The 25,606-nt window shown below is 36.8% G+C and overlaps 1 protein-coding gene across 2 annotated transcripts; it reads right to left on the bottom strand.

The window, feature by feature from the left end:
* Window positions 1–1,005: 1,005 nt before the first annotated feature.
* IRAK4 (interleukin 1 receptor associated kinase 4) lies at window positions 1,006–25,517 on the bottom strand. 2 transcript variants are annotated; one of them, XM_045829673.1, is made up of 12 exons: window positions 25,402–25,517; window positions 17,240–17,409; window positions 14,149–14,294; window positions 13,179–13,355; window positions 12,349–12,509; window positions 11,367–11,431; window positions 8,534–8,648; window positions 8,074–8,183; window positions 6,233–6,416; window positions 5,313–5,375; window positions 4,261–4,419; window positions 1,006–4,129 (listed from the first exon to the last, which is right to left on the bottom strand). In XM_045829673.1, exons 2-12 carry the CDS (start codon window positions 17,398–17,400, stop codon window positions 4,094–4,096), a joined length of 1,377 nt encoding a protein of 458 aa, XP_045685629.1. In that variant the 5' UTR covers window positions 17,401–17,409; window positions 25,402–25,517; the 3' UTR covers window positions 1,006–4,093. The 2 variants fall into 2 exon arrangements, with proteins under 2 accessions (XP_045685629.1, XP_045685630.1); XM_045829674.1 differs by lacking the exons at window positions 14,149–14,294; window positions 17,240–17,409; window positions 25,402–25,517 and adding an exon at window positions 13,911–14,108.
* Between the last annotated feature and the right edge of the window lie 89 nt (window positions 25,518–25,606).

The following is a 25,606-nucleotide window of genomic DNA, read 5'->3' on the forward strand; positions in this document are numbered from 1 at the left end:
TGATTTGTCCTAATTTCATCAGAGGAATAAAACAGCATTAATTTTGGAGATTTACTGCCATTGCCCCCATATTGACTATTTCTGAGATTTGAATTTGAATGATTAACAAGTTATTCCTATCTTGTAGTGGAACAGTACACATTTTACAGGGGTTTGGAGAAAGGATGGTCAAAAGGTATAAACATTCATTTATAGGATGAGTAAATTCTTGGGATCAAATATCCACCGTGGTGATTATAGTTAATAACACTGTATTGCACGGGTATCAAACTTGTTTTCACTGGGGGCCACATCAGCCTAGCAGTTGCCTTCAAAGGGCCAAATATAATTTTAGGACTGTATAAACATAACTACCCTTAACAGTTAAGCGAGAGCTTGGTGCTGCTGCTGGGTAGAAACAAGGTGCTGGGTGGGATAAACCAAGGTGGAGGGCTGGATTTGGCCCGGTGTCTGCCTCCTGTGCTGTATTGTATACTTGAAATTTGCTAAACGAATAGATCTTGTGTTCTCACCAAAAAGAAAAAAAGTGACTCTGAGGTGTTGGATTTTTTTAATTAGCTTGATTATGGTAACCATTTCAGTGTATCCATATAACAAGCCATCATTTTGAACACCATAAGTAAATATTGGGTTGACCAAAAAGTCCACGTGGTTTTTTTTTTTTTTCATAAAATAAAAGCCACTTTTTTCATTTTCACCAACTATTGACTTGGATATTTTGAGTACGTTGGCTATCTCCCTTGTGATATAACGTTGATTGTTCTCAATTAATGTCTTGATTTGATCGCTATCAACTTCAACTGGTCTACCTGACCGTGGAGCATCGTCCAGTGAGAAATCTCCAGCACTAGAGTTCACAAACCACTTTTGACACGTTTGATCAGTCACAGCACCTTCTCCACACACTACACAAATCTGTTTGTGTTTCAGTTGCATTTTATCTTTTCTTGAAATAATAAAGCAGAATATGCCAAAAATGTTGCATATTTTCTTCCATCTTCAATATTAAAATGGCTACAGAAAAATGCACCCATTTTGGTAAGTTTTTTTTAAATGCACATATGACAGCTACACAATACAATGTAACAAAATTGTTTTGAATGATGTTAAAGACAACTAAGCTATACTAGAGCCTTCTTATGGAAAAACCCAAACTTTCTGACCAGTCCAGTACAATTTTTATTTATCAGGTATGATACAATAAAGTTGTAAAATAAAAGATATATGCTTATTTTGAAAGTGAATTACAGGACTCTGAATGGCTGAAATCTATGACCATTTTGTATGGCTACAGAACTGAAAAGTGGGCAGAGCAATAAATGCTTTAGAATATCTTAAAATTCTCTTAATTATATATTAGAAAAGTAAAACAAAACATTGACTAATTATTCCTCATAGAACATATGAAGAGAGAAAATAGAATTTAAAATTTGAGTTAGCTAATTAGCAAACCAACGGGTCAAACTGGGCAATAAAAACAGGTTGCTCTCGTAGTAAGGGGGTCGGTGGGTGCTTCCCCACCATGCTGCCGTCACCCATTAGTTTGCACAGTCAGCTGCTAGAGGCAGCATTACCAGTTCACATCAAAGCTTGCAAAACCCGTCAAGATTGTTTTCAAATATGTTTAAATTTTTGTTTCTATAAAAAATTAGGAGGAAGTATATTCCTCCCAAAATTAAGAAAAAGCTTCAACTAGATGTCACCTCAGGCTTTTCATTCCCACCTGAGGGAAGCAGTGTACGCAGCCTGGACACAATTCTCAGAACTTGAGGGCAAGTCCTGTTCACGTGTGAGCTGAGGACACCCCTCTGCTGTTCATTCCCATAGCAACGTGTGTCATGCAAGTTGAGAGGTCCATGATGTGACAGGCACAGTCAGGCAAAAAGATAAAACAGTGTGGTTAACACTTTGGAAGCATGGATGTGCTGCATTATTACCATCCAAAGAGTTAAAAGTCTTACTGGGAGAGGGAAGCTGTACCTAATTTGGATAAATCTGCTCTCAGTTCCACTTGATGGAATGAAAACACCTACCAAGTAATACTGCAAACTTTCAAAATCAATGAAATGGTATACTCATTTAAAGAATTTGAATAAAGCTTGGTAACATTCTATAATCAGAGCTATATATATGCTATTTTACAGAAATGCTTTTATTTCAAGAAATAGTTACTTATATTTTAAAATAACATAATTATGTTCAGTGTTATAGATCATACTGTGCCTCAAATTATGTGGGTTCCCACTGAGATTAATTTGACTAAGTCATTTTACTTATTTTCCTTTTCCCTTTTCAACTAGCAAATGTGTCTTTCTGCTTAAATACTTAGTTGACTAAGGTGATTAGAAAGATGTACTATTTTCATTTCTCAGGGAAGCATTTAGGAAGGTCTAAACAATACAATATAGAGATTGAGCATCTTCTGCAGCCCACTGTACAAACTTGTTCTGAGTGTGTTAATGAAAGAACTGAAGATACAAATCTCAGTGAATGAATGAATGAATGAATAACTGCAGACACTTGGCATTCCTTCTATATATATACTAGCTTTATCGGCCAGCTTTCATGCTTAAGTAAATTCTTCTGCTTACTCAAAGATGAAAAATAACTTTCAAACAATAAAAAATCCAATAGAGACTCTTAAACTTAGGAGAAATAGTTAAAAGTCACTTAAAAAATCAATTCATCACTACTATACAGAGGTCTCTCACTCTTTGTAGTAAAAAACAAACAACAAAAGAGTAGGGACTGAGGAAACTTGAGAAATCCAGTGCAAATCAGTACACTTCAGACCTCTGGTGTACACACTGTTTAACCCCCATCAACCCCTTGAGTGTGGGCAGAACATGATGGGCTATCACCGTGGAAGAATCATCATGGGAATACCTGTATTCACTTTCTATAGCTGCATAACAACTTGCCATAAACTCAGTGGCTTACAGCAACTCATTTATGTCACAGTCCTGTATGTCAGAAGTCCAGGCACAGCTCAGCTAGATTCACTACTGAGGGTCTCACAAGGCCAAAATTTAGCTTTCAGTTGGGGCTACAGAATCATCCGAGGTCTGGAGTACTTTTCTAAGCTAATTTAGGCTGTTGGAAGAACTCAGTTTATCGTGGTTATACATCCCAGGTCCCAGTTTGTGTTGCTGGCTGACAGCCAGAAAGTGGCTCTCATCTCCTGGAGGCCACCCTTAGGTCTTAGCCAATGTGGCTTCCTAAAAGGTGGTAGGTCCCTTCTTTAAGGCCCGCAGAAGGATGTCTCAGATGTCTTGTAAGAGGTCACCTTCTTAGATCTGGCCCACCCGGCGCAGTCTCCCTGCTGATACTCAAAGTCAGCGGATTAGGAACCTTACCTGCATCTGAAAAATTCCATCAACTTAGCCATATTACATAATCTAATTAATTATAGCCAATGGTGGCAGTCTCATCTGGGTTTATTTGGCTTGTGGTGAATGATTGCTTAAAATAGTACTGTGAACATGACCCTATAAACAAATGACTGCAATAAAATTTTATAATCATCTATATAAACCTTAAATTTTATATCACTTTATAAAGTGCAAAGTACTTGCAAACATGCTGCATCCTTTAATTCTCATGACTACCTACCTGCTAGAGAGGCACAGTAAGTATTAGTCCAACGTTACAGGTGAAAAAAACCAAGGCTCAGAGCAGCTAAGAGACTGCCCACAGCTTTACAGAAAATCAGCGGGGACCTGGGCTTCAGCTCAGGGTCTTTTCATTCAATAGTCCAGTCGTCTGTTTTGCTAATCCTGTAGTTTTCAAATTGTTTGTGATGAGGCTCCAAGAAGATGTCTCAGGGATTGCTCCAAGAAGATGTCTCAGGGATTACTTCAAGAACTGAAGGCAACTCTAAGAAGGTAGGGCGAAGCATTGAAATGGCAGCTCTGCTTTTGTTTGTTCTATATGTCCAGGGTTCTACGTGAGCTTTAAGAACCACCGCACTGCATCGCACCATGCTGCCTTGTTAAAGGTAAAGAAGAATGCTTACCAAAAAATTTAGTTTAAAAGACGGTTTTAGCTGTGTATAGCTGTGTATAAAAAGCCAAGTGTCTATTCCACTAAAGTTTCAAGAAGCTGTGATTTCTTGCAGCAGCTGTTGGACCTTTTATGAAGAAAGAAAGACAGAAAAAACAGAAAGAACCACATTAAATAGTTGGTTTGAAATGTATACTTAGAAAGAAAATGACAAACCCCACCTCCTGCACTTTTTAAGTAAGTGTAAAAAACTAATACCTTCTCAATGTCTGGTCTCTTATTTTTCTTTTCATGTAGACATTGACTAGCAACAGAGTACATAGTTTCAATGGAAGTGAAATCAATGTCATTCATCTTCTTATCAATATAATCTTCAATTGTCTTTTCTTCATCTTCAATTTCTTCTTTAATATCTAGCTTTAAAACAAGTGTTAAAACTTCTAGTTTCAGCACAAGTGAAAAAGTCAGAACATAAATTTTAATTATTTAATCTACTTAATAACATGTACTCTTATTTTACTGTCTATTTTTATAATCTTATTAAGAATTGAAGACATACAGATACATACATAAATACATACCTCCTAGGCATTTTTCACTTGCCTTCTAATTTTTTTTAATCCTCACCTGAGGATATATTTTTATTATTAATTCAGACACATATTGTCTGTCACACTTGTTTGTCCCATTAGAACACATAAATTCAAATAAAGTCATGTAAGTTACTTAATCAATTTTAAGAAAACATATATAATAGCAGATATTTCTGTAACTCTTCAATTTTATAAAAAGATCCTCTAAGTTCTTAAAATTTACTAAATAGAAAAAAAGGGGCTTGGAATAATTTTCCAATAGCTTTAATATTCAATATAACACATAGGTGATGTTTTCTACAACTTTATAAGTAAAATATTCCATAATAGAAATGGATAAAGAATTTTGCTGGGAATTCCATTCTGATATAAATTTGAAAGGAAGCCATGTTGTTTTTTTCTATCTGAACTGAAAAGGCAGTTAGTAATCACTCTGAAAGTAACAAATAAAAACATGGAGATGACCTCAGAAATTATATAGTTCTATCCTGATTTACACACACAAAAAAACTAGAATACAGAAGATATAAATGACTTTTCCAAGCTTCACAAATACTTCACGGAAGAGCTGAGATTGGAAATATTTGATGCTCTTTCCATATACCACTATGTAATTGTGAACAGAAAATGACATTTCTGATTGCCAGGTTTACCCATATAGATTTAGATTATAAATGCAAAGAGGAAAGGACTGGCAAAAATGAATCTTTCAGTTACCAATAATTGAGGTTCCCGGTGTTCATCCACAGCTGGAAGTCCAGTTATTATTTCTAGTAAAACCTATGAAAACAAAAAACAACAAGTCCATTAATGTAACACTCAAGGCAACATACAGAAACCAGAAGATATATGAATCTTGATTATGAAATCTGATTGATCATTTACACACACTGCATTGCATCTTTTAGGCATTAATTAAAGCAGAAAGAATATGAGCTGTGGTCTTTCTCACCACTGCTCTTTCAGGGACACCCCCACCAGCAGTTCTTTCTTGTTGGCAACTCACTAAACAATCAGCTCTACTCAATGTATGTTCTGGACATTCTTTTTCCTGTTCTGCAGGGAATCCTTCAGAAGAATAATTTTCTCTGGCTCTTGGGAGAGTGTTATTTTCTAAACTTTAGGGATATCCTACAACCCTGAGCCTTACATTCACAATGTTACGAAGTTCAATTTCCTTACATAAAACACAAGAAAAAACAAGATGAAGAAGCACTAATTTCTCCAACCACCCACACTCACTCCTTATTCCATCTTGTAAGTTATCAGGAAGAGACTGATAGATAGATCAGAGAATGCCAAAGCATATTTCATTTCAAAAATATATTTTTTAAATACAGCATTAAGTGCATACTGTATGACATGATTTATTTTATGCACTGATTTAATTTACGTTTCATACTAACTCCTGAGGATAGTGTGGCTAAAAAGTCATTTCTTGCAGAAATTTCAGAAATCAATATAAAAGCTTTACAAAGTTGGAGAAGTTTTTATAACGTTCTCATTTCTAAAGGTTAAAGTGAACAATTTACAGAGAGTTAAGCAAGACAGGTGAATTCAAAATATTCTACTTCAATTTCATAATTACCAGCATTACAAGAAGGATTATTGTTACCGATTATATACATGAAACTTACAACACCAAAGCTGTAGATGTCAGATTTGGGTGTGATTTCTCCTCGCAAAGCTTCAGGTGCCATGTAAGCTGTTGTTCCCACAATTCTGCTAGTCATTACTGTCTGTGAAAACTTCTCAGAAGCCCGTGCAAGCCCAAAGTCCGATATTTTGGCGGTAAAGTCTTCATCTAGTAAGATATTTGCACTGAAAAAAAATGTAAAGTTTAGAGGAAAACATGTTTTTCTCTTCAGACAAGTCAAATGTTTCCTTCAATAGATGTATGAATGTATGTATATATTCAGAGAGTATTCCACGTTATAATATTGGGTTGGTCAAAAAGTCTGTTTAGTTTTTTTCTGTAAAATAAAAGACATAATTTTCATTTTCACCAATAACTTTATTGATTTGGATATTTTGAGTATGTCGGCTATTTCCTGTGTGATATAATGTTAACCGTTCTCGATGAAAGTCTCCAATTGATCACTGTCAACTTCAGCTGGTCTACCCAACTGTGGAGCATCATCCAGTGAGAAATCTCCAGCACAAAACTTCGCACACCACTTTGGACACATTCAGTCAGTCACAAGGGATGCAGGGCATCCCTTCTCCATACACTGTGCAAATCTTTTTTGCATTTCAGGTGCCTTTTTACCTTTCTTGAAATAAGAAAGCATAATATGCCAAAAATGTTGTGTATTTTCTTCCATCTTCAATATTGAAATGGCTACACAAAAATTCACCCATTTTGATTTTGTTTTAATTACATGCTGAAATGACAGCTGTCACAATACAACCTAACAAAATTGTTTTGAATGAAGTTAAAGACAACCAAGCACTACTACAGCCATCTTATGGAAAAAACCAAACGAACTTTTTGACTACCCCAATATACATCATAAAAGCCTGAGAAGTGTGTAAATAAATCTAGATTTCAGATTAATCTCAAGAGAAATGACTATATTCTTTTCTTTTTTGTTTCTTGAGAAAAAATTTTAGGAGAATAAAAATGAAATAATACTGTTCACATTAGCAAGAGATACTTTCATTATTTCACAAATAATTTATCACAAGGTCATTTCCCTTACAGTCTCCTAAAATACCATTCTTAATTCTTTTCCTAACATTTCTAAGTTCACTTAAAAACAAATTTCCAAACCAACTATCTCAATTATTCATTTCTTGATTCTTTTGTGCTATCTGAAATCTTTTGAAGAGGAAAGAACATAGCTAAAAGATCTCCCTTCATTATATGCATTCACTCATATACTTTCATTCCACAAAACTTATTGAAGACTCCCTATGTATTATAGTATTTAAGTTCTGCACTGGGCATGGAGAAACCTTCAAATCTCATATGTCACAAAAGTACATGCATAAGTTTAAAAAATCCAGGAAGTACTCCATAAAGGTGATACTAGGTATAAAAATGCACAGAGAACTGCATGACTGAAAGAACTCGACACAATTTCAAGGAAAAACGTATTTAGTCTTGAGTGATTATTATAGGTTGATGGTTATATGAGAGAGAGAGGCATTTCAGGCAATATGTAGTAGTAATTAAAACATAAAAACATATGACCAATTTGAAGAAACTGGTAGCCATGCTTGGTTTTTAGGGCCATACCCTGGCAATGTAGTAGTGAACAGGTGAGTACTGGTGCAGACAGGTTAAGGGCTGAGCAGGAGGGCTTGTAATAAAATCGATGACAGATAGAAGGTACAAATAAAGTGAGAGCAATGGGGAGAAAAAGGACATCTATAATCCTGGAGTGCTCCAGATTTAGACACCCATGTGCACAGTGAATAGAAAGAAGAAGAGCAAATTATTCTTCAAAGATGGTTTTCCAAATGTAGCATTTACCTTTTAATATCTCTATGAATTTGATGGTTTTCATGCAAAAAACTGATGCCATCAGCTGCACCTTGAGCAATCCTGCATCTCATGTGCCAGGAGAGTGGTGGAGTATCATTCTTACGAAGTAAGAAACAAACCAATTAGAACATTGGAGGATAAAAATATCTATAGAAAACACATAACAGAAAATTTTTCTAAGCAAATTTTAAATGGGGGATAACACTTCTCTTTGACAATAAAAGTATGTCAGAGTATCTTCAAAGTGTAACCTTGAGTAATATTTTACATTTTAGATTACCGTCTAATAGAATGGCAACCCCAGTTTCTTTTAATCTATCAACTGTATAATTTTCAAAGAGAGGAAAAATATTAAGATTAATGCAGTTTAAGTGATCCTGCTACAAAGTAAGTATTAGTATACAACAAAGAAACAGAAAGCCAAAAATCTGATGAACAAATATCTTACCAAACAAGACAGTCTGTCTAGCAATGAACCATTAGGCATGTAAACATATACTAAGCAGAGGTCATCTCCATCACTTGAGAAACCAAGTAGTTCTACTAAATTTTCATGTTGGCACCTGTGACAAAATTTTCCACTCAAAATTATTATGATATATACATGTATTCAGCTGTAGGTTGGAAGTTATTCAGTTTAGGGCTTTAACAGAAAAAAGAGCAAGAAAATAATATGCTGTATGTCATTTTAATATGATATGTGTTTATTATAACAATAATTTTCTGCAAACAGTTCTCCTTTTAGTCAATACTGATCAACTTAGAAGTAAATCCTCTTCTACTTTACAGTAAAAGCTCAGTAAGTCAAACTACCAGAACTTGTGATAGTTTGATTCAGGACTAGGCTGATGTTTGTTTACCTTTGTTTAGCACAATTTTCAATTATAGCACAAATAAGATTTCTAGGAGTCTGTTGAAACTTGTAATGACAACCCTTTCAAGTACACTCTAATATGTCAAAAGCACTGATTTACAGACATCTGATCTTTAATATCTAATTTACACATTTCTGATATTTAATCCTATCTGATTATTTATAACCTGAGTTTCTTTACATACTTAAGAGTGAAAAACTAAAGAGAGCTTAAGTATAACAAAAGACATCTGTGATACAGTAGAAAGAAAACTGGGCTAAGTGTTCGAAAACCTGAGTCTGAAGTCCAGATCTGCCACCTCCTGGATACGTGGACTACAGCAAATTAACAGCTCCCTGAGCCTCGGCAAGTTTACCTGCTAAATGGGGATAACTACTGTGTAACACGGATGCTGCGAGAATCAAAAGAGCAGATATATGAGAGCCTAGAAATGACCTAGAACATAATAAGTACTCCATCCATGTGCTTACTCATTTTTTTCATTCAAAATGGTCTATAATTCTGGCATTTCATTATTTCAAATCAGATTCTGATTTGATTTGATTTGAAATCAGTCTACCCTCACAAATATTTTGTAAAGTGAAAATTAAAATGACAACTGCTCTATGTTCCAGCAAACTGGCACATTTTAGATATGAGCAGATAACATTCAGTGAGTTTCTACTATACATAAAGCACGATGGTTAAGTAATTTGCCTGCTTCACTTATTTATTCCTCACAACATAATGAAGTAAGAACTATTATTACTCTATTTTATAGAAGAGAAAACTAATGGATAGAGAGTTAAGAAACATAGCTAAGGTCATTCTGCTAATAAGTTCCCCAGATTGGTACTTATTTAAAAATAGTAATATTGAATGGTGATGAGATATCAGTGAAGTTTGACATTGTAACACATTGTTGGGAGGAGTATTAACTATCATAACTTATCTATAAGGCCATTTGGACATATACTTGGCAAGTCTTTAAAAAGTTCATGCATTCTGAAGCAGTAGTTCTTCTAGGACTCTATCCTGATGAAATAAGCAAAGTTGCATTTAAAGATTTATGTATAATATTAAACACCAAGACATTTAAAGAAGCTTTAATTTGTAATACTGAAAATCAGAAACAAACCTTGCAGGGAAATAGTTAAATAAAATACAATCCTCATCTATGCTAGAATTGTATACAGTAATTTAAAATGATTTAAAATTATTTTAGCCCTGGCTGGCGTAGCTCAGTAGATTGAGCACGGGCTGAGAACCAAAGTGTCCCAGGTTCGATTCCCAGCCAGGGTACATTCCTGGGTTGCAGGCCATAACCCCCAGCAACCACACATTGATGTTTCTCTCTCTCTCTCTCTCTCTATCTCCCTCCCTTCCCTCTCTAAAAATAAATAAATAAAATTATTAAAAAAAAATTATTTTAATGACAGGAGGAAATGCTACGCACACATCATTGAGAAAGTATATCAACTATTAGCAGTGATATCTCTCAGTGATAAAGTTAAGAGATAATTTTTATTATTTGAAAAATACACGTTCAGGATTGGAGAGTGGGAATAGAGGTAGGGAGAACAAATTGTGCAAGTTTTCTTATCAGCATGTATTATTTTTACTGTGAATGAATTAATTCCAGCCTATTGTTTCTTTCTTGAGGTTAAGCAACTAGAATTAGTGATTTATAGCAATGGGTCTAATGAGAATTCATACATAAAGCTCAAGCTCTGGAATCAGATCTGGATTTGAAGCCCAGCTCTAATATTCATTGGCTATGTGGCTTTGGGACAGTTACTCAATCTTTCTAAATCTCAGTGGAAAAAAAATATTGGGTGGGGTGGGGGAGGTTATAACAATTATTGTGAGGATTAAATGAGAAAATGCACATAACATATACTGCATAGTGTCTGGTATACTGTATACACTCAGGTATCAATTATTATAATTGTTACAATGAATTTCCTAATTTGCTTCTGTTACTGTTCCTGATGATGTCCAACTATTTTCAAGCATACTGGCTCAATGCCTTCCATGCATTCTTGCACATCAGACTTTCCTGGTTTATCAGTGTTAACTTACATATATCTCAGGGCCTATTATTCTATACATTTTATTTTGTATCTCTACAATTTATCTCTCATGCATTCTGGGAATAGAAAACATGATAATGGAAGATAATTGAAATTCCATGTAACTTGGCTATGATTAAAATAATGACTGCTGTTTAATCTACAGGCATATATATGGGTACAAGTAGTCATAGACTGCAGTCAAAGTTCTTTCGGTTCCTCTAATCTGAACCCTTTATTTCATTTGCTCTTATCTGAGGCCACCACTAGTTCACGGCACACTTTGGAAAGAAACCAAGTTCTTCACTCCTTGCCATGCTCCTTCCCACTCCACCCCACTGCCAAATTAACTTACTTTGCCATTACTTTTATTTCTTGATCAAACTGTTGTCTCAGTTCTTCTGTACTAATGTCAACCACCTGAAAAATAAAATATATGCAATACAACACAATACAATAACCCTAAGGCTACAATGACAGAATGTGGCTCAAGAGATTGATTGGCTGATGCTGCTTTCCTTAAACTAGTAAGGCATTATTCTTACCATTTTATGAAACAACTGAGAACTAGAAATACTAGTGATTTGCTCAAGGTCCCATGGCTTAATGGAAGAAAAAAAAATCTTAAAACCATATGACCACATACAACCCACTGAGTTATTGTAGGAACAAAAAAATAATACGACTTCACTGCATAAACATTTTGAAAAATAATTCTGTGTAGCAGAAAACATAGGCTAATTTCAAGGCAAAAGGAAAAATAAAACCTGTAAAAGTATTTTTAGTATGTATAAGAGGGTGACTATCATATAAATATGTATTATCTTGATATTATTAGAATATAACAACAAATGTAGAATATAACAAATCAATAAGTAAAAGGTAAATACCCTAATAGGAATGGGAACAAAAGATACAGACAAGAAATTTTTCCATTTTTTTCTTAATGTTTATTAAGAAAAAGAAGCTTTATTTTTAAATGAGAAGGTAATACACAAAAGTTATTTTTATAAAAATTTTTAGTATCTTATTTTAATTTTGATTGTGCATGAAGCACAGTGTAAAGCGAGGGTTCTCAGCTTTATTTTGTGAATCTCCCAGAATGTGTGTCTCATTGTATATATGTATGTATGTATAACCACATTTTTGTAGGGACAGGACTATTGCTTTCAACAGATTTTTAAATGTTAGAAACTAGCAGCTTGGAATGATGTTTATTTAAAGAAAATATGCGCTGAAATAACATATTTCCTAAAGATTACTATAAAACTTGTCATATAGCACACTAGGAAGTAATTTGTTCTTTAACACCTTTTATTCCTGAAAGTGTAACTTACTGCTGCAAGCCTCTTCACGGCCACGGTCCGGTTGTTCACGTAGCCTTTATAAACAACTCCAAATCCGCCCTCTCCCATCTTGTTACCACCCATAGAAATGGGTCGTTCATCAAAGTTATTGGTGACATCCTTCAGCTCATAAAATGAAAAACTGTGAAAACCTGGAATGTCAATGAGGGAAGGAAAAAAGTGCTTCAATAAAAATGAAATTGGTTTTGATAATTTCTCAATTAATTTCTCAGTATTTTCTCAACTTAAATATTTTACATTTAAATATTTATTACTTTGGATTAGGTACAATAGGAGAGCACAAAACCATTGTTAAATAAAAATTTTAGTCACTTATTTGCTTTATAAAATAATTCTTTCAAGTTATGCAAATGTTTGCTTATTGCCTCTACTCACTGATAACACACTGACATACAAAGAAAATGGTGCCTCATAAGTCAGGGTGGAAGAAACACAAAGGAGTGTTTGCCAGTGTGTGCAAACAAAAGGAGAAATTTGTTTTTAGCAGTAATGGTCTTAATGACAAACCACCAGCACAGCGATTCTCAACCTTTTTCATCTCATCTAATTATTAAAATTCTGCACACACCAAAAAAATATATTTTTTTCCCATTCCGACCAAAAAAATAGAGATAATTGTGATTCATTCACACCAGACAGCCATTGTTGTGTTGGCTGTTGTCATTTTTTAATTTGACAGTCTAAGGGTAAAGAAGTCAGTGCCCCTGACTAATAGTCAGGTAGCGCATGTTCTAAAAATTCTTGCAGCACACTGGTTGAAAATTGCTACACCGATGGAATGCACCGTAAGTGTTACTTACGTGTATCACTAACTTCTAAACTTTCTGGACTTGAGGAGTCAGGTGGCATATAATTTTGTTCAGGATTCCGCACAGGTATCACAGATGTCCTGTCCTGGCCATAGAGAGGCCTCTGATTCTGCTCAACTGTTACAGCTTCTTTACAAGGTAGTGTATTAACAGTTTTGGGAACAGCGTCTGCCAAATGAAGATACAAGTTGTCCATCCATAGAAAAAGTGTTTGTGAAAGGGTTAAATTAGGAACTTGGTTCACTTAACATCATTCCAGTTTCCATGTTAGCCCCATATTCTCACAGCTCACTCGGGAAACTACCTAGTAAGAATTCTGTTTTGTTAAAGATGGGTAAGGTAGTGTTTTCAAAAAGTGGTCTACAAGCCACCTGCATCAGAAGCACTGAAGCACTTGTTTAGAAACACAGACCTTGAACCCCAGAATTGTGATAATGTCTGTAACAGAGCCCAGGAAGCTACCTGTTTACAGAAACCCTAGATGATTCTTATGTGAACTGAAGGGTAAGAACAACTGGTGGGAATGACATCAAAGAGAAAAAGTAAGATTATGAGGAAGGTGCTAAGAAACTAACCCACCCGCATACAGTGTAGGGAAATCATGACCACAGAGTCCCATTGGGGTGGAAGTTGGGGATGAAAAAAAGCAAGAGTTCAAAAAATCCCCATAATAAATACACAGTTCCACTGCTTTAAACTTCCTATCAGCACAAAACTACTCACTTTGATGGTTGGATCGGACTCAATCACAAAGCCTCCATCTCCTTAGCAGCAAGCAAGTCTGTGGTGCCCTATGTCTGGGGTGCCTATTAAGAGCTGGGGAGAGTTGGAAGAATAAAAGTAATCTCAAAGGTCAGATTCATCTGCTATGGGAAAAGAGTATGAGTAAGAAGAAATATTCCTATTTCTGCCACTTATCTTTCCACCCTCATTGCTGTTGCCCTAGTCACACTGAGTTTACCTGGCAGCAAAAGACTGGCAGGGGCAAAAAACTCATTTTGGATCAAAAGGTTCACGAGATCACCAACTGTGCAATTTGTGGTTCCCCAGTCAAACAGCAATTCACCAGTAGGACTTTTTCCAGTTTGAAGTAATGCTTCAAATCTCCTTAAAAGCAAGTAACAAAGAAACAAAAGTAGTATGTAGAGGTAACATGGAAATAGGAATCATTCCTCCTCCTCTTTCTCTCACAGCACCTCCTATAATATTAAAGAAAAGGGGCAACAGGAAAACCAGCAAGAAACCCTGGCTGCTGTGGCTCAGTGGACTGAGTGGCAGCCTGCAAATCAAAGGGTCACAGGTTCAATTCCCAGTCAGGGCACATGCCTGGGTTGCAGGCCAGGCCTTCAGAAGGGAGCGTGCAAGAGGCAACCACACATTGATGTTTCTCTCCCTTTCTCTCCCCTACCTCCTTTCTCTAAAAATAAATAAAATCTTAAAAAAAAAGAAAGAAAACTAGCAAGAGTTACAGATATTAGGAAGGATAGGTAGAAGGAGAGAGATGCTGAAGGTGATGATAATATGTTAACACATAGTGAGTACTTACTGTTTGCTCAGTGGGCTACAGGACATACACATATGAACCATTTTGTCCTTAAAGAATAAGGACAAATGCTATGAATGACATAGTAATTTAATAATGAGAAGTCAAGGCATGGAGAGGTAAAGCAACCAACCTACAGCCATATCACCAATAAGCTATATCTAAATTGAGATCCAAAATCAGATTTCACTTGACATTGAGTGCATTCTCAACCTACTAAGCCATATTACTTCATTGAGTGATGTTAACTCTGCTAGCTATATAATTTTTAACAAACCTGCGTGCTTAAAATAATAGAATATACATAAACTTGGATAATTTTTCCTTTGATCTTAACCATATTTCAACTAAATTAAAAGAAAAACACAGATCAGTTTTTCATGTTTACTTCTTTAAATATTAGTTTTAGAAGAGCATTTGAGATCTTGCTTCCCAGTATCTGTCATCAGTTTGGCTCAAATGAACTCATAAACATCCTCAAAAAAATAAAATAAATAAAATTAGTTTTGAAGGATATTTAAAAACAAGTTTTTCTTCTTTTTCTTAATTTTGTTTTTTTAAAAAGACTTTATTTTTAGAGAGAGAGGGGGAGGGAGAATGAGAGGGAGAGAAACATTGTGTGGTTGCCTCTCATACGCCCTCTAGTGGGGAACCTGACCTACAACCCAGGCATGTGCTCTGACTGAGAATTGAACTGGGAACCCTTTGGTATGTAGGCCCGCACTCAATCCACTGAGCCACACGAGACAGGGCCATTTTGAAAAATTTCAAACCTACACAGAAGTTGAAAAAATAATACCATGAACAACCATTTAACCTTCATGTAGATTCACCAACTGACCAACTGATAACATTTTGCCATATTTGTGCTCTTGTGTTCTCTCACTCTCCATGTCTATTTGTGTGTGTGTGTGCATCACATTTGGAGGAACACAATGGCAGTTTGTACCATTATTGATGACACAAAGTTTGATTACTTTGTTAAGAAGATGTGCTTAAGATATTTTCTCTTTTTATAAAGTTCTCTATTCCCCTTTCATAATTCATAAATAACCTGTGGATAATACTTTCAAATCTTGTGCAATATTTTTCATCAGTAACTTTTCACTTAATGATTTTTAAGCACTAACTGATGAGCCTTGCATGAATCAATTACTTGTTGGTGGTTGTAAATTGGTAACTTTCTAATTCTACCATTCTTTCTTTTACAAAAATATTTATTTTTTGAGATGGGGCAGGGATGGAGAAAGAGAAGGAAAGAAACATCAAGGGAAACTTTGATCAGTTGCTCTTGTACACCTCCAGACTGGAGACCAAATCCACAATCCAGGCACGTGCCCTAACTGGGGATTGAACTGGTGACCCTTCACTTTGTGGGTTGACCCCCAACCAACTGAGCCACACTGGTCAGGGCTCTATCATTCTTTCAATAATTATTTGCTGCAATTATTATGCTCAGAAGAGTTTATTCTCCCTACTACCACTGCTTCAACTTTCCTCCAAAAGTTTTTAATAATAATATCAATAAATTATCTTTAAAAATAGGCTTTCCAGCTTTAAACTTAAGCTCCTCTGAAGTAATTTAAGATGTTCAACCCTCATGTGAGGAAACATTTCCTTGAAGGAAGCTATGGTTTTAGGTTCCTTATCGGGTTAATGCTGAAAATTACAAATACATTCCTTCCCCTCTTGCTTCAAAAGACAGATTTTGACCTTGGTTTGAGCTGAGAAAAAAAAACCAACAAAAATAAAATTTGTACTTAAACTTTACACTAAATGAAACAGAGATACATAGAGAGAAAGAATAGAAATTATGTGCCCCGCTGGTATGGCTCAGTTGGTTGGGCATTGTCCTGCAAACCGAAAGGTCACTGGTTTGATTCCCAGTCAGGGCACATGCCTGGGTTGTATGCAGAAGGCAGCTAATCCATGTTCTCTCTTACACTGATGTTTCTCTCCCTCTCTAAAATAAAAATAAAATTTAAAAAATATATAAAAAAATAGAAATTATTTGAAGATAGTGTTGGAAAATCCTGGCTAAGAACTAAAAATTCTGTTCCTAGATGTATACATTGACAAGCAACTATGAGGTGTAATTGAACTACCAAAACACAGTGCTAAAGTGAATTAGAGATTCACACACATAGAAGTTTAGGCTCTAGAATTTTGCTGGCAATTCTTATAATATTCTAATATTACTTCAAAATGGAAATGACAAGTGTGAAGAAGAGTGAAGAAGAGTGAACTTGTACTCCTTGGCTTGACAAACAAAGAAAAATAAAAGTAGGAATCTTGAGTCTAACCTCAAAACTTATTTGCAATATCACAACATTGGCCTAGCTGAATGCAGCAAACATTGCAAAAAAAGCAGGGGGGGTGGTACTTATTACCATTATCTCTCCTGGAGAGAGGTTTGTTTTCTGAAATGCAGTATTAGATAGCATTTATACCCATCAATCATTCTAAATTGTGATGTAAGAATTTAAAAAGAAAAAGAATTTTATGTTACCTTATGTGAAACTGATTATATCTATCATCACCAGATGGTTTTTTAATGGCTACTGCTAACTTCTTCCATCCTTCTTGAGGATCAATAAAATCTGACAGCTTCCTAATTAGTCCAACATTGAGGCAGCGCACATATGTTGATGGTGTGATGGGTTGGTTCATCTTCTATTCCTATAATATAAAAAATCACATCAAAATTTTACAGTAGCTTTAGCGACATCTATAAGCTTATATATCACTCTTTGCTATAACATAGGAAATGCTGGCAACTGATTACACCATAAGAAAGAAACAGTCCAATGCCAACCACAGTTGACACTTGAACAACACAGGTTTGAACTGTGCAGGTCCGCTTATATGCAGATTTTTCTCAATAAACACTACGAATTTATTTTCTGTCCCTTATGATTTTCTTAATAACATTCTTTTTTCTAGCTTTTTGTTATAAGAATATACTATATAATACAAAGATGTAACATACAAAATATGTGTTAATCAACTGTTTATGTTATCAGTAAGGCTTCTGATTAACAGTAGGTTATTAGTAGTTAAATTTGGGGGAAATAAAAAATTATATGTAGATTTTTCACATGCATGAGTGTCAGTGCCCCAAACTCTTGCATTGTTCAAGAGGCAATTGTAGTTGATATCTTAAGAAAAAAATTAAAGTTGTGGTTTACTTCTCTATCCTCTGGGCTTGCTTTCTTTCTCCACCCATAATAGGAATTAAAAAAAAAATTAAAGGATGTTTTTTCTTACACTGACATTTTCTGAGTGAAATTTACACAAATAAGCAAAAAGTTTACTTTTTCAGAAAAATTCCTGTGAACATATTCAGGAATAAGATCTATTAATAAAGAAGATTTATTTTTTAATTTAAAATATTTTTATCAGTTACTATTTATTTCTATGAAATATTTATGCAATACTCTTTGGTGGAAGTAAAAAATACGTATACCCTGAAATAATTTGTGTAGCATTAAAAAGTATGGCCTATCCACCAACTTGTCACATAACATGCTCATCCTTGACTCCTCCACTTTTTCTGAGTCCTTTGGATCTGCCTGATCACAATTCATTTTCTAAGTCAAACCTTGTGGTTCACCAATGTGACTACTCTCTGGACAGAACCTTTATTTCTTCTTTCTCTTTTTCCTTCTGCCACTCCACCCTAGAAAGTTGCAGTTAGGGATAAGTCTCACAATTTCACGTGTACACCAGCACTACTGAATACAGTTGTAGAGAACTAAATGACGTGAGCAGATTGGTGTGAATAAATTTAATGGCAGCCCCTTTTCCATTGGGCCTTCAACGGTGCCATTCATCCTTCTCCTTGTCTTCACTTGTTGTCCTCAGAGACTGTTTCACACCTTTACCTCCCTACATGTGGTTTTATTGGATCTCTCTGTCTCTCATTCTCAGCAGATGGTTACTTTTCCTTCTAATTAATCAAGATAAATAGATCCAGGTATTCTTCTACCAGTTATTCTCCTGCTCCCCTATATATTTTTAAAATGCAACACAATTAATTTTTGGAGTAAAGAATATATTCATGTAGTACAAAATCCAGAAGTTATACATGATAAGGAGCAAAAGTTCTGCCTGTATCCTAGGCTTCTGTATATTAGTAATCCCTGCACCTTTTCCACCAACTTCCCCCTTCCCCTCCTATCAGATGATAAACCTCCAAATGATCTCCAGATCTATGATTCTGTTCCTGTTCTGGTAGTTTGCTTAGTTTGTATTTTTAGATTCAGTTGTTGATATTTGTGAATTTGTTGCCTTCTTTGACCACCACATCTAAGTAGGTCTATCTGCCCTCAACCTAATCATATTTCATTAGCTAGATATATGGACTAGGGCTTAGGAGAGAGGTTTAGATAAAGAATGGTTACTTTATGAGCATTCTCATATATTTATATATGAATAATTGGTTGAAGCAATGAGTAAATATAAAATTGCTTATTTGAATATACAGAATGTGAAGAAATGAAGAGAAAGAAGTTTTAAAAGTATTGATAAGTCATGGAGGTAAAAAAAAAAAAAAACCACTAGGACAGTAGCGGATTTCTATAAGGGGAGTAAGTTAAATAAAAGACCCCCAAACGATCTTTTGCTGTTAGTATTTGGAACCAGAAGACCACTGAGTGACTTGAAGAATAGTTGTACTGGAGCAGTGAGTAAATGGTAGAAATGCATTCTCCAAGAAATCCGACTATGAAGGGAATAAGAATAAGAAGAAAGGGAGAGAGAGAGAGAGGGAGACACCAGCAGCAGTTCTCCAACTTGGTTTCAAGACCCTTTACACTCTTAAATACTATGTGGACTCCAAGAACTTATGTTGGGTATATTTATCAATATTTACCATATTAGAAATTGACACTGAGAAAATTACAAAACAATAGACTACATGTTAACATACATATTTAATAAAATGTTTTAAAAATTTGCCTCAAAATAGAAGAGTGACATTGTTTACAGTTTTGCATCTCTTTAAATGTTTACCTCAATAGAAGATGGCTGGATTCTCATATCTGTCTATTTTTTTAAAGATCTTATTTATCTATTTTTAGAGAGGGAAGGCAGGGAGAAAGAGAGAGAGAGAGGGAGAGAGAGAGAAACATCAATGTGCAGTTGTTGAGGGTCATGGCCTGCAACCCAGGCATGTGCCCTGACTGGGAATCGAACCTGCGACACTTTGGTTCACAGCCCGCACTCAATCCACTGAGCTACACCAGCCAGGGCATATCTGTCTATTTAATCTGCTGCAATATATTATTTTGGTTGATGCATATGAAAAAAATCCAGCCTCACAAAGATGCATAGTTGAAAAGGAAGTATTCTAATAGTATTTTTCACAAATTAGCTATTTCTTTGATACTTTACTAAAACATGACAAGAGCTAATTTCCTAAAATTTAGATATAACTGGAATCTGAAATCATATAATGAACTTTGGCACATTACAATCCATTGCACTCTGAGTCTTTTATTCTGAATGTGACTTTGATCTTATGAACCTCTTGAATGAGACTCGGGAACCCCAACCACACCCTGACAACTGCTGGTTTAACATTAAGCTTGGCTGAAGATACAAAAGGTATACTGAATAGAGTATAAGTTAAGGGGTCAGCCTTAAATAGAAGGAAACCTCTTCTGAATATAGAAAGAGGGAAGTAGAGATTTGGATACATACATTTGAAGGGAGAGAAAGAATTCTCACAGTGTTATTTTCTCTGTGTATCAAGAGGTAAGGTCACCTAAGGCTAAGTAAAAGAACTGCCCAAGTACTTTGAGGGCCACCTGGTAAATGCCTACTATTTCTTCAAAGCCATGTAAAAGTCACTATTGACTTTACTTAATACTCATCTCATTTGTTTCAAAGTATCACCTGGTAATTCTTCTATTATAACAATTATTCATATGCTATTGTTTATGTGTCTGCCTTCTCTCCTATACAGTTTGCTTTGCTGGGCAGAGATGCAAGCAAATTCAGCTTTAAGCTACTCAAAATATTTGTGTTAAATCAGAGAAAGACTGATTTTTTGAAATTAAGAAATTCTTTATGCCCCTAGATTTTGCAGTTGCTCTGTTTACATTATTTTTTCTCATTTACTAAGATTTTTCTCCTCCATAAGTACAGTGTGATTGACAAAGCTGTTAAAGGTAGAACTGCTTAGTACTCAGAACTATATCCTAGTTCTAAAAACTAGAACTAAAATACAGGAAATTAAGAAGAAAAAGAGTTTATCTTAAAACCAGAGATAAATGTGGTAGCACTCTAGCACCCAGATTTCTAGCAGAGGTGATGGCATGGGGATGCCAGAAAAAGGAAGGCTTTCTAACAACTCTTCTGCACACATTTAGAGCTGCCTGACAGTTCTAAATCTCAGAATTTAAAAATTTGCTTTAAATCTACATTCATATATCACCCCTAATGCATATCTGGAAGAACATGCACCAAAATGTTAACTATGGTCATCTTTTTTAAAAATATATTTTATCTTATTTTGGTTGTCCTAATTTTCCCCCTCTGCCCCCCTCTGCCCAGTATCTCTTTCCCTCCAGCAATCTACACCCTTAGTTCATGTCTATGGGTCGTGCATGTAAGTTCTTTAGCGTCTGTATTTCCCATACTATTCTTAATGTCCCTCTGTCTATTTTGGACCTACCAATTATACTTCTTAACACCTGCACCTTTTCCCACAACCTCCCCCTTCCCCACCCCAGCTGCTAACCCTCCAAATGATCACCATATCTATCATTCTGTTCCTGTTGTGGCAGTTTGCTTAGTTTGTTTTTTTTAGATTCAGTTATTGATAGTTGTGAATTTGTTGCCATCTTAATGTTCATAGTTTTGATCTTCCTCTTTTGCTTAAATAAGCCCCTTTAACATTTCATGTAGTAATGGCTTGGTGATGATGAACTCCTTTATTACCTTGTCTGGGAAGCACTTTATGGACCCTCTGTATTCTAAAAGATAGCTTAGCTGGATAGAGCAATCTTGGATGTAGGTCCTTGGTTTTCATCACTTTGAATACTTCTTGCCAGTCCCTTCTGGCCTGCAAAGTTTGTTTTGAGAAATCAGCTGATAGTCTTATGGGAACACCTTTGCAGATAACTGTCTGCTTTTCTCTTGCTGCTTTTAAGGTTCTCTTTATCTTTAACCTTTGGCATTTTAATTATAATGAGTTTTGGTGTGACCCTCTTTGTGTCCAACTTATTTGGGACTCTGTTGCTTCCTAGAGTTGTATGTTTATTTCCTTGGCCAAATTAGGGAAGTTTTCTTTCATTATTTTTTCAAATAAGTTTTCAATTTCTTGTTCTTCCTCTTCTCCTTCTGGCATCCCTATGATATGCATGTTGGTATGTTTGGAGATGTCTCAGGGGTTCCTTATACTATCCTCATTTTTTTAATTCTTTTTTCTTCTTGCTATTCTGGTTGAAGGCTTATTTCTTCCTTATGTTCCAAATTACTGATCTGAATCCCAGTTTCCTCCCCTCCACTGATGGCTCCCTGTGGATTTTTCTTTATTTCACTTAGTGTAACCTTCATTTCTTCCTTTATGTTGTTGCCGTAAACAATGAGTTTTTTGAGCAACCCGAGCACCAGTGTTTTGAACTCTGCATCTGATAGGTGGTTATCTCCATTTCCTTTAGTTCTTTTTCTGGGGTTTTGTTCTGTTCTATCATTTGAGCCAAACTTCTTCATCTCCTCAATTTGGCAGCCTCCCTGTTTGTTTCTATGTGTTAGGTAGAGCTGCTTTGACTCCCTGTGTTAGTAGTGTGGTCTATTCTAGAAAAGGCACTTGTGAATAGGGTGGGGTGGAGCCCTAAGTGATAGCCAGAGCAGAGTAATCTGCTTCACCACTCTGTGGCTCTGTGTTGAGGGGAGGGCTCAGAGAAGGGACAATGCCACTGCTTGGTTTCTGTAGGTTTGCCCAGCACTCGTCCACCATTTCATCACTTCACCCACATCCTGTATGTGACTGGTGCTGTTCCAGCTGTTTCCCTGGTGGTGAATCCCAGTGTGGGTGGGTTTATGTAGGTTTTAAGATTCTGTGGGCCATTTAAATGGAGTCTCCTGAAACCCCAGAGGTTTCTTTGCAGTCCCAATCCCCACTGGTTTTAACAGCCAGAAGTAATGGGGGTTTATCTTCCTGGTGCTAGAACCCTGGGCTATGTGGTCTGGCCTGGGGCTGGAATGCTGTTCCCAAGGTATCCCTCCCAATTTCTATCCACCATAGTGAATGTGGAACCAACCTTCCACTACCACCTCTTGGAGCTACACTGGGTCTCCTCCTCTTTCCCCATCTCCACCCCTCTTACCGGTCTAGATGAATGTGGTTTCTTTAATTTCTTGGTTGTCAGACTTCCATACGGCTGGATTTTCTGATGGTTCTGTGTGTTATCTGTTTTGAGATCTAGTTGTAATTCTTTCTATGGTAGCCCAGGGAGGTGAAGCATGTCTATCTATATCTCCATCTTGACCAGAAGTCCTCGTCTTTTTTTTCTAAATCCAATTCTTGAGAAAGTTAAACCATCATAACCCTAAAATTTTCAGTATGTTTTGCATGTTCAGCTGACTTACTTAAGGTGCTAAAATACAGAGCTAAAATCAGTGTGTTCCACTCCATTCCTATGACGTGTGTGTCAACAAGTTCTTAGGCCATTTTGTGCAACAGCAAGCAAAAAAAGAAGTCAGAAGCAATGAAAAAAGAGCGGAGAGTGCACACTCAGGCTATGTCTCACACTCTAACAATAGAGGTGTGACTTGTAACCAGGTGACTCAATGACAAAATTGGCAAGATTCTAACAGTCTAGGTGCTTCCATGGCAAGAGGACAGCGTCAAGGTCTGCCTTGCCCTCTGCTCCCCCAGCAGCTCTGGAAGAGTGGGCCTCACAGTGAGGGGTTCCCTTTCATGGTCACTGAACTTATTTTGGCAGAGCCTATCCTTGCCTTCCAAGAGATCTAAGGCAGAGTTCAGGTAGGTGTCATCTTGTAAACTCTGGTCTGGATGGTCTTCAGGGTGGCCCTCCAGTAGGTGAGCTATGTCTGTTCCTGGCACCTGAGCGCAGCGGTGATGATGAAGAGGAGAGTGAGTTCAGGCCGTGGGAGCAGGGCCATCCCTGCAAGGCCCAGCCACATCGGGACCCACCAGTCCCTGGAGCAGAGTGCCATGCACCCCTACATTACCGCTGAGGCACCCTAGGCAACAGCGTGTGCCCCATGTGCCAAGGCCAAGGCCAGTCAGTCCCAAGTCCACCTGTAGTTATCTTTGGAAGGTGATTTTTATTTTCATTTGCTTTTCTGCCATCACCAATAATGAAAATAAATTATTTGTGCAGAAAAATTTTTTGAAAGCATCACCTCTTTCAAAGTGTTGAAGATTTTACTTTAGTGCACTTAAGATTAATGGAAGTGGAATGGGATATATTGCTTACAAATAATAAATACCTCCATGAGAATTTTCTCATACCATTCATTCTCATTGTAATGAAACACCATTCACATTTCAAACAAGGCAACGCAAACAAGAACACAAGTGATAACTGAAACATACACTAAAACCAGTGTCAGCTTGCAGAACCCAATGCGTTCCCACCCATATGCACATTCTCCAAGTTCTGTAGCCAAAAAAGGATTAAAAATTGTTGTCAAATGAATTTATAAAGTTTTAAGACTGTGCTCTGATCAGAGGAAGAGAGTGCAGGGGGTGGAGGGAAGATGGACTTTAAGGTTGCATGGGCCCAGGTTTCAATATAGCTTTTCCACAAGCCAACAATGACTAGGGCAGTCCCTCAATTCATTGGACGTTGGTTTCTTCATCCGAAAAACAGAGATGGCAATACCTAAAAGTTGCATAAGATTTAAAAATCAACGAATGAGAAGGACCTAATGTTGTCAATAACAGGTGATCAAAAAAAGTAGTGATTATTTTATGGTAGAAGTTATTCTTATTTCACATATTTAAAAAAGAAATGTGCAGAGCTGTATTTAAGCTCAGTTTTCAGAATGCTGGTGAGGGTCTACTGAAAGGGCGGAAATAAGAGGTCTGAGAAGACAGCTAAGCTTTTCAGATGGTGTCAGCCTCATTTAACCAAGCGTAGCTTCCAGGCTGTCGGGTACACTTTTCCCATCTGATAGTGCACGTATCTGCTTCGTACAACCCCTCTCGACTTTCTAATTTCCTGGAATCTCGGAAGCCGGAGAAACTAGCTAATTAGACTCTTGCGGAGGTGCAATGCTTTCCACATCATGAGCATCTCTGCCGGCTGCTGGTCTTACTTCCTGGTTCTCAGGCTAAGAGATTTCGTAAACGGGTAATCGGAACACATTGCCTGGGAACTGAGGGGCTGGGAGCGAGGTCCAGCACAGCGACGGAATGGCTGGGGGACTCCCTTCTACGTCCCAGGTTCCTCCTCCGGTCCGCCTCACTTTTCGATCTGTAGGGACCCACCGGAGACTCACCCAAGTGTTAATTCTGGAGCAAGCTCTGCTCACGCAATCTACTTCCTCTCTAATTTTTCTCACTTGGAACATAAGAAGGGATTGTCCTTCCTAAACGGTCCCTCAACAACCCTTGGGGAGAGGAACTGAGGCCAGGGCGCGGACATCCGACAGCCTACCGGGAAGGAGGTGCACTCAGTCCGAATCCCTTACCTGCCTGAGCGCGGGAAGTGGTGGGTAGACCCCTCCAGGCTGAGCCAGCAGCGGTCGAACCGAGGCAATGGGAAGGGGTGGGGCGTAGCGGGCCCAACCATTAAAGCTCCGCCCCGGGCCCCTTTGCGTCCCGCCCTCCCCTTCCTTTAAGAGCCCGCAAACTGCTCCACACTCTGAGAGATTCTAGCTCTCGCGTGATACGCTA

The sequence above is a fragment of the Phyllostomus hastatus genome, unplaced genomic scaffold (genome assembly GCF_019186645.2).
Source record: "Phyllostomus hastatus isolate PE091 unplaced genomic scaffold, TTU_PhHast_1.1 phas_scaffold_93, whole genome shotgun sequence".
Taxonomy (NCBI): domain Eukaryota; kingdom Metazoa; phylum Chordata; class Mammalia; order Chiroptera; family Phyllostomidae; genus Phyllostomus; species Phyllostomus hastatus.

Excerpts from the sequence above, each read along its gene's own strand:
- IRAK4 (XM_045829673.1), bottom strand. The coding sequence starts at position 17,400 with ATGAACCAACCCATCACACCATCAACATATGTGCGCTGCCTCAATGTT. Across the intron at positions 8,649-11,366 it reads GAAATAAAAGTAATGGCAAA|GTGCCAACATGAAAATTTAG; the intron begins GTAAGTTAATTT and ends ATTTTGTCACAG. Across the intron at positions 5,376-6,232 it reads ACATCTACAGCTTTGGTGTT|GTTTTACTAGAAATAATAAC; the intron begins GTAAGTTTCATG and ends TTGTTTTCATAG.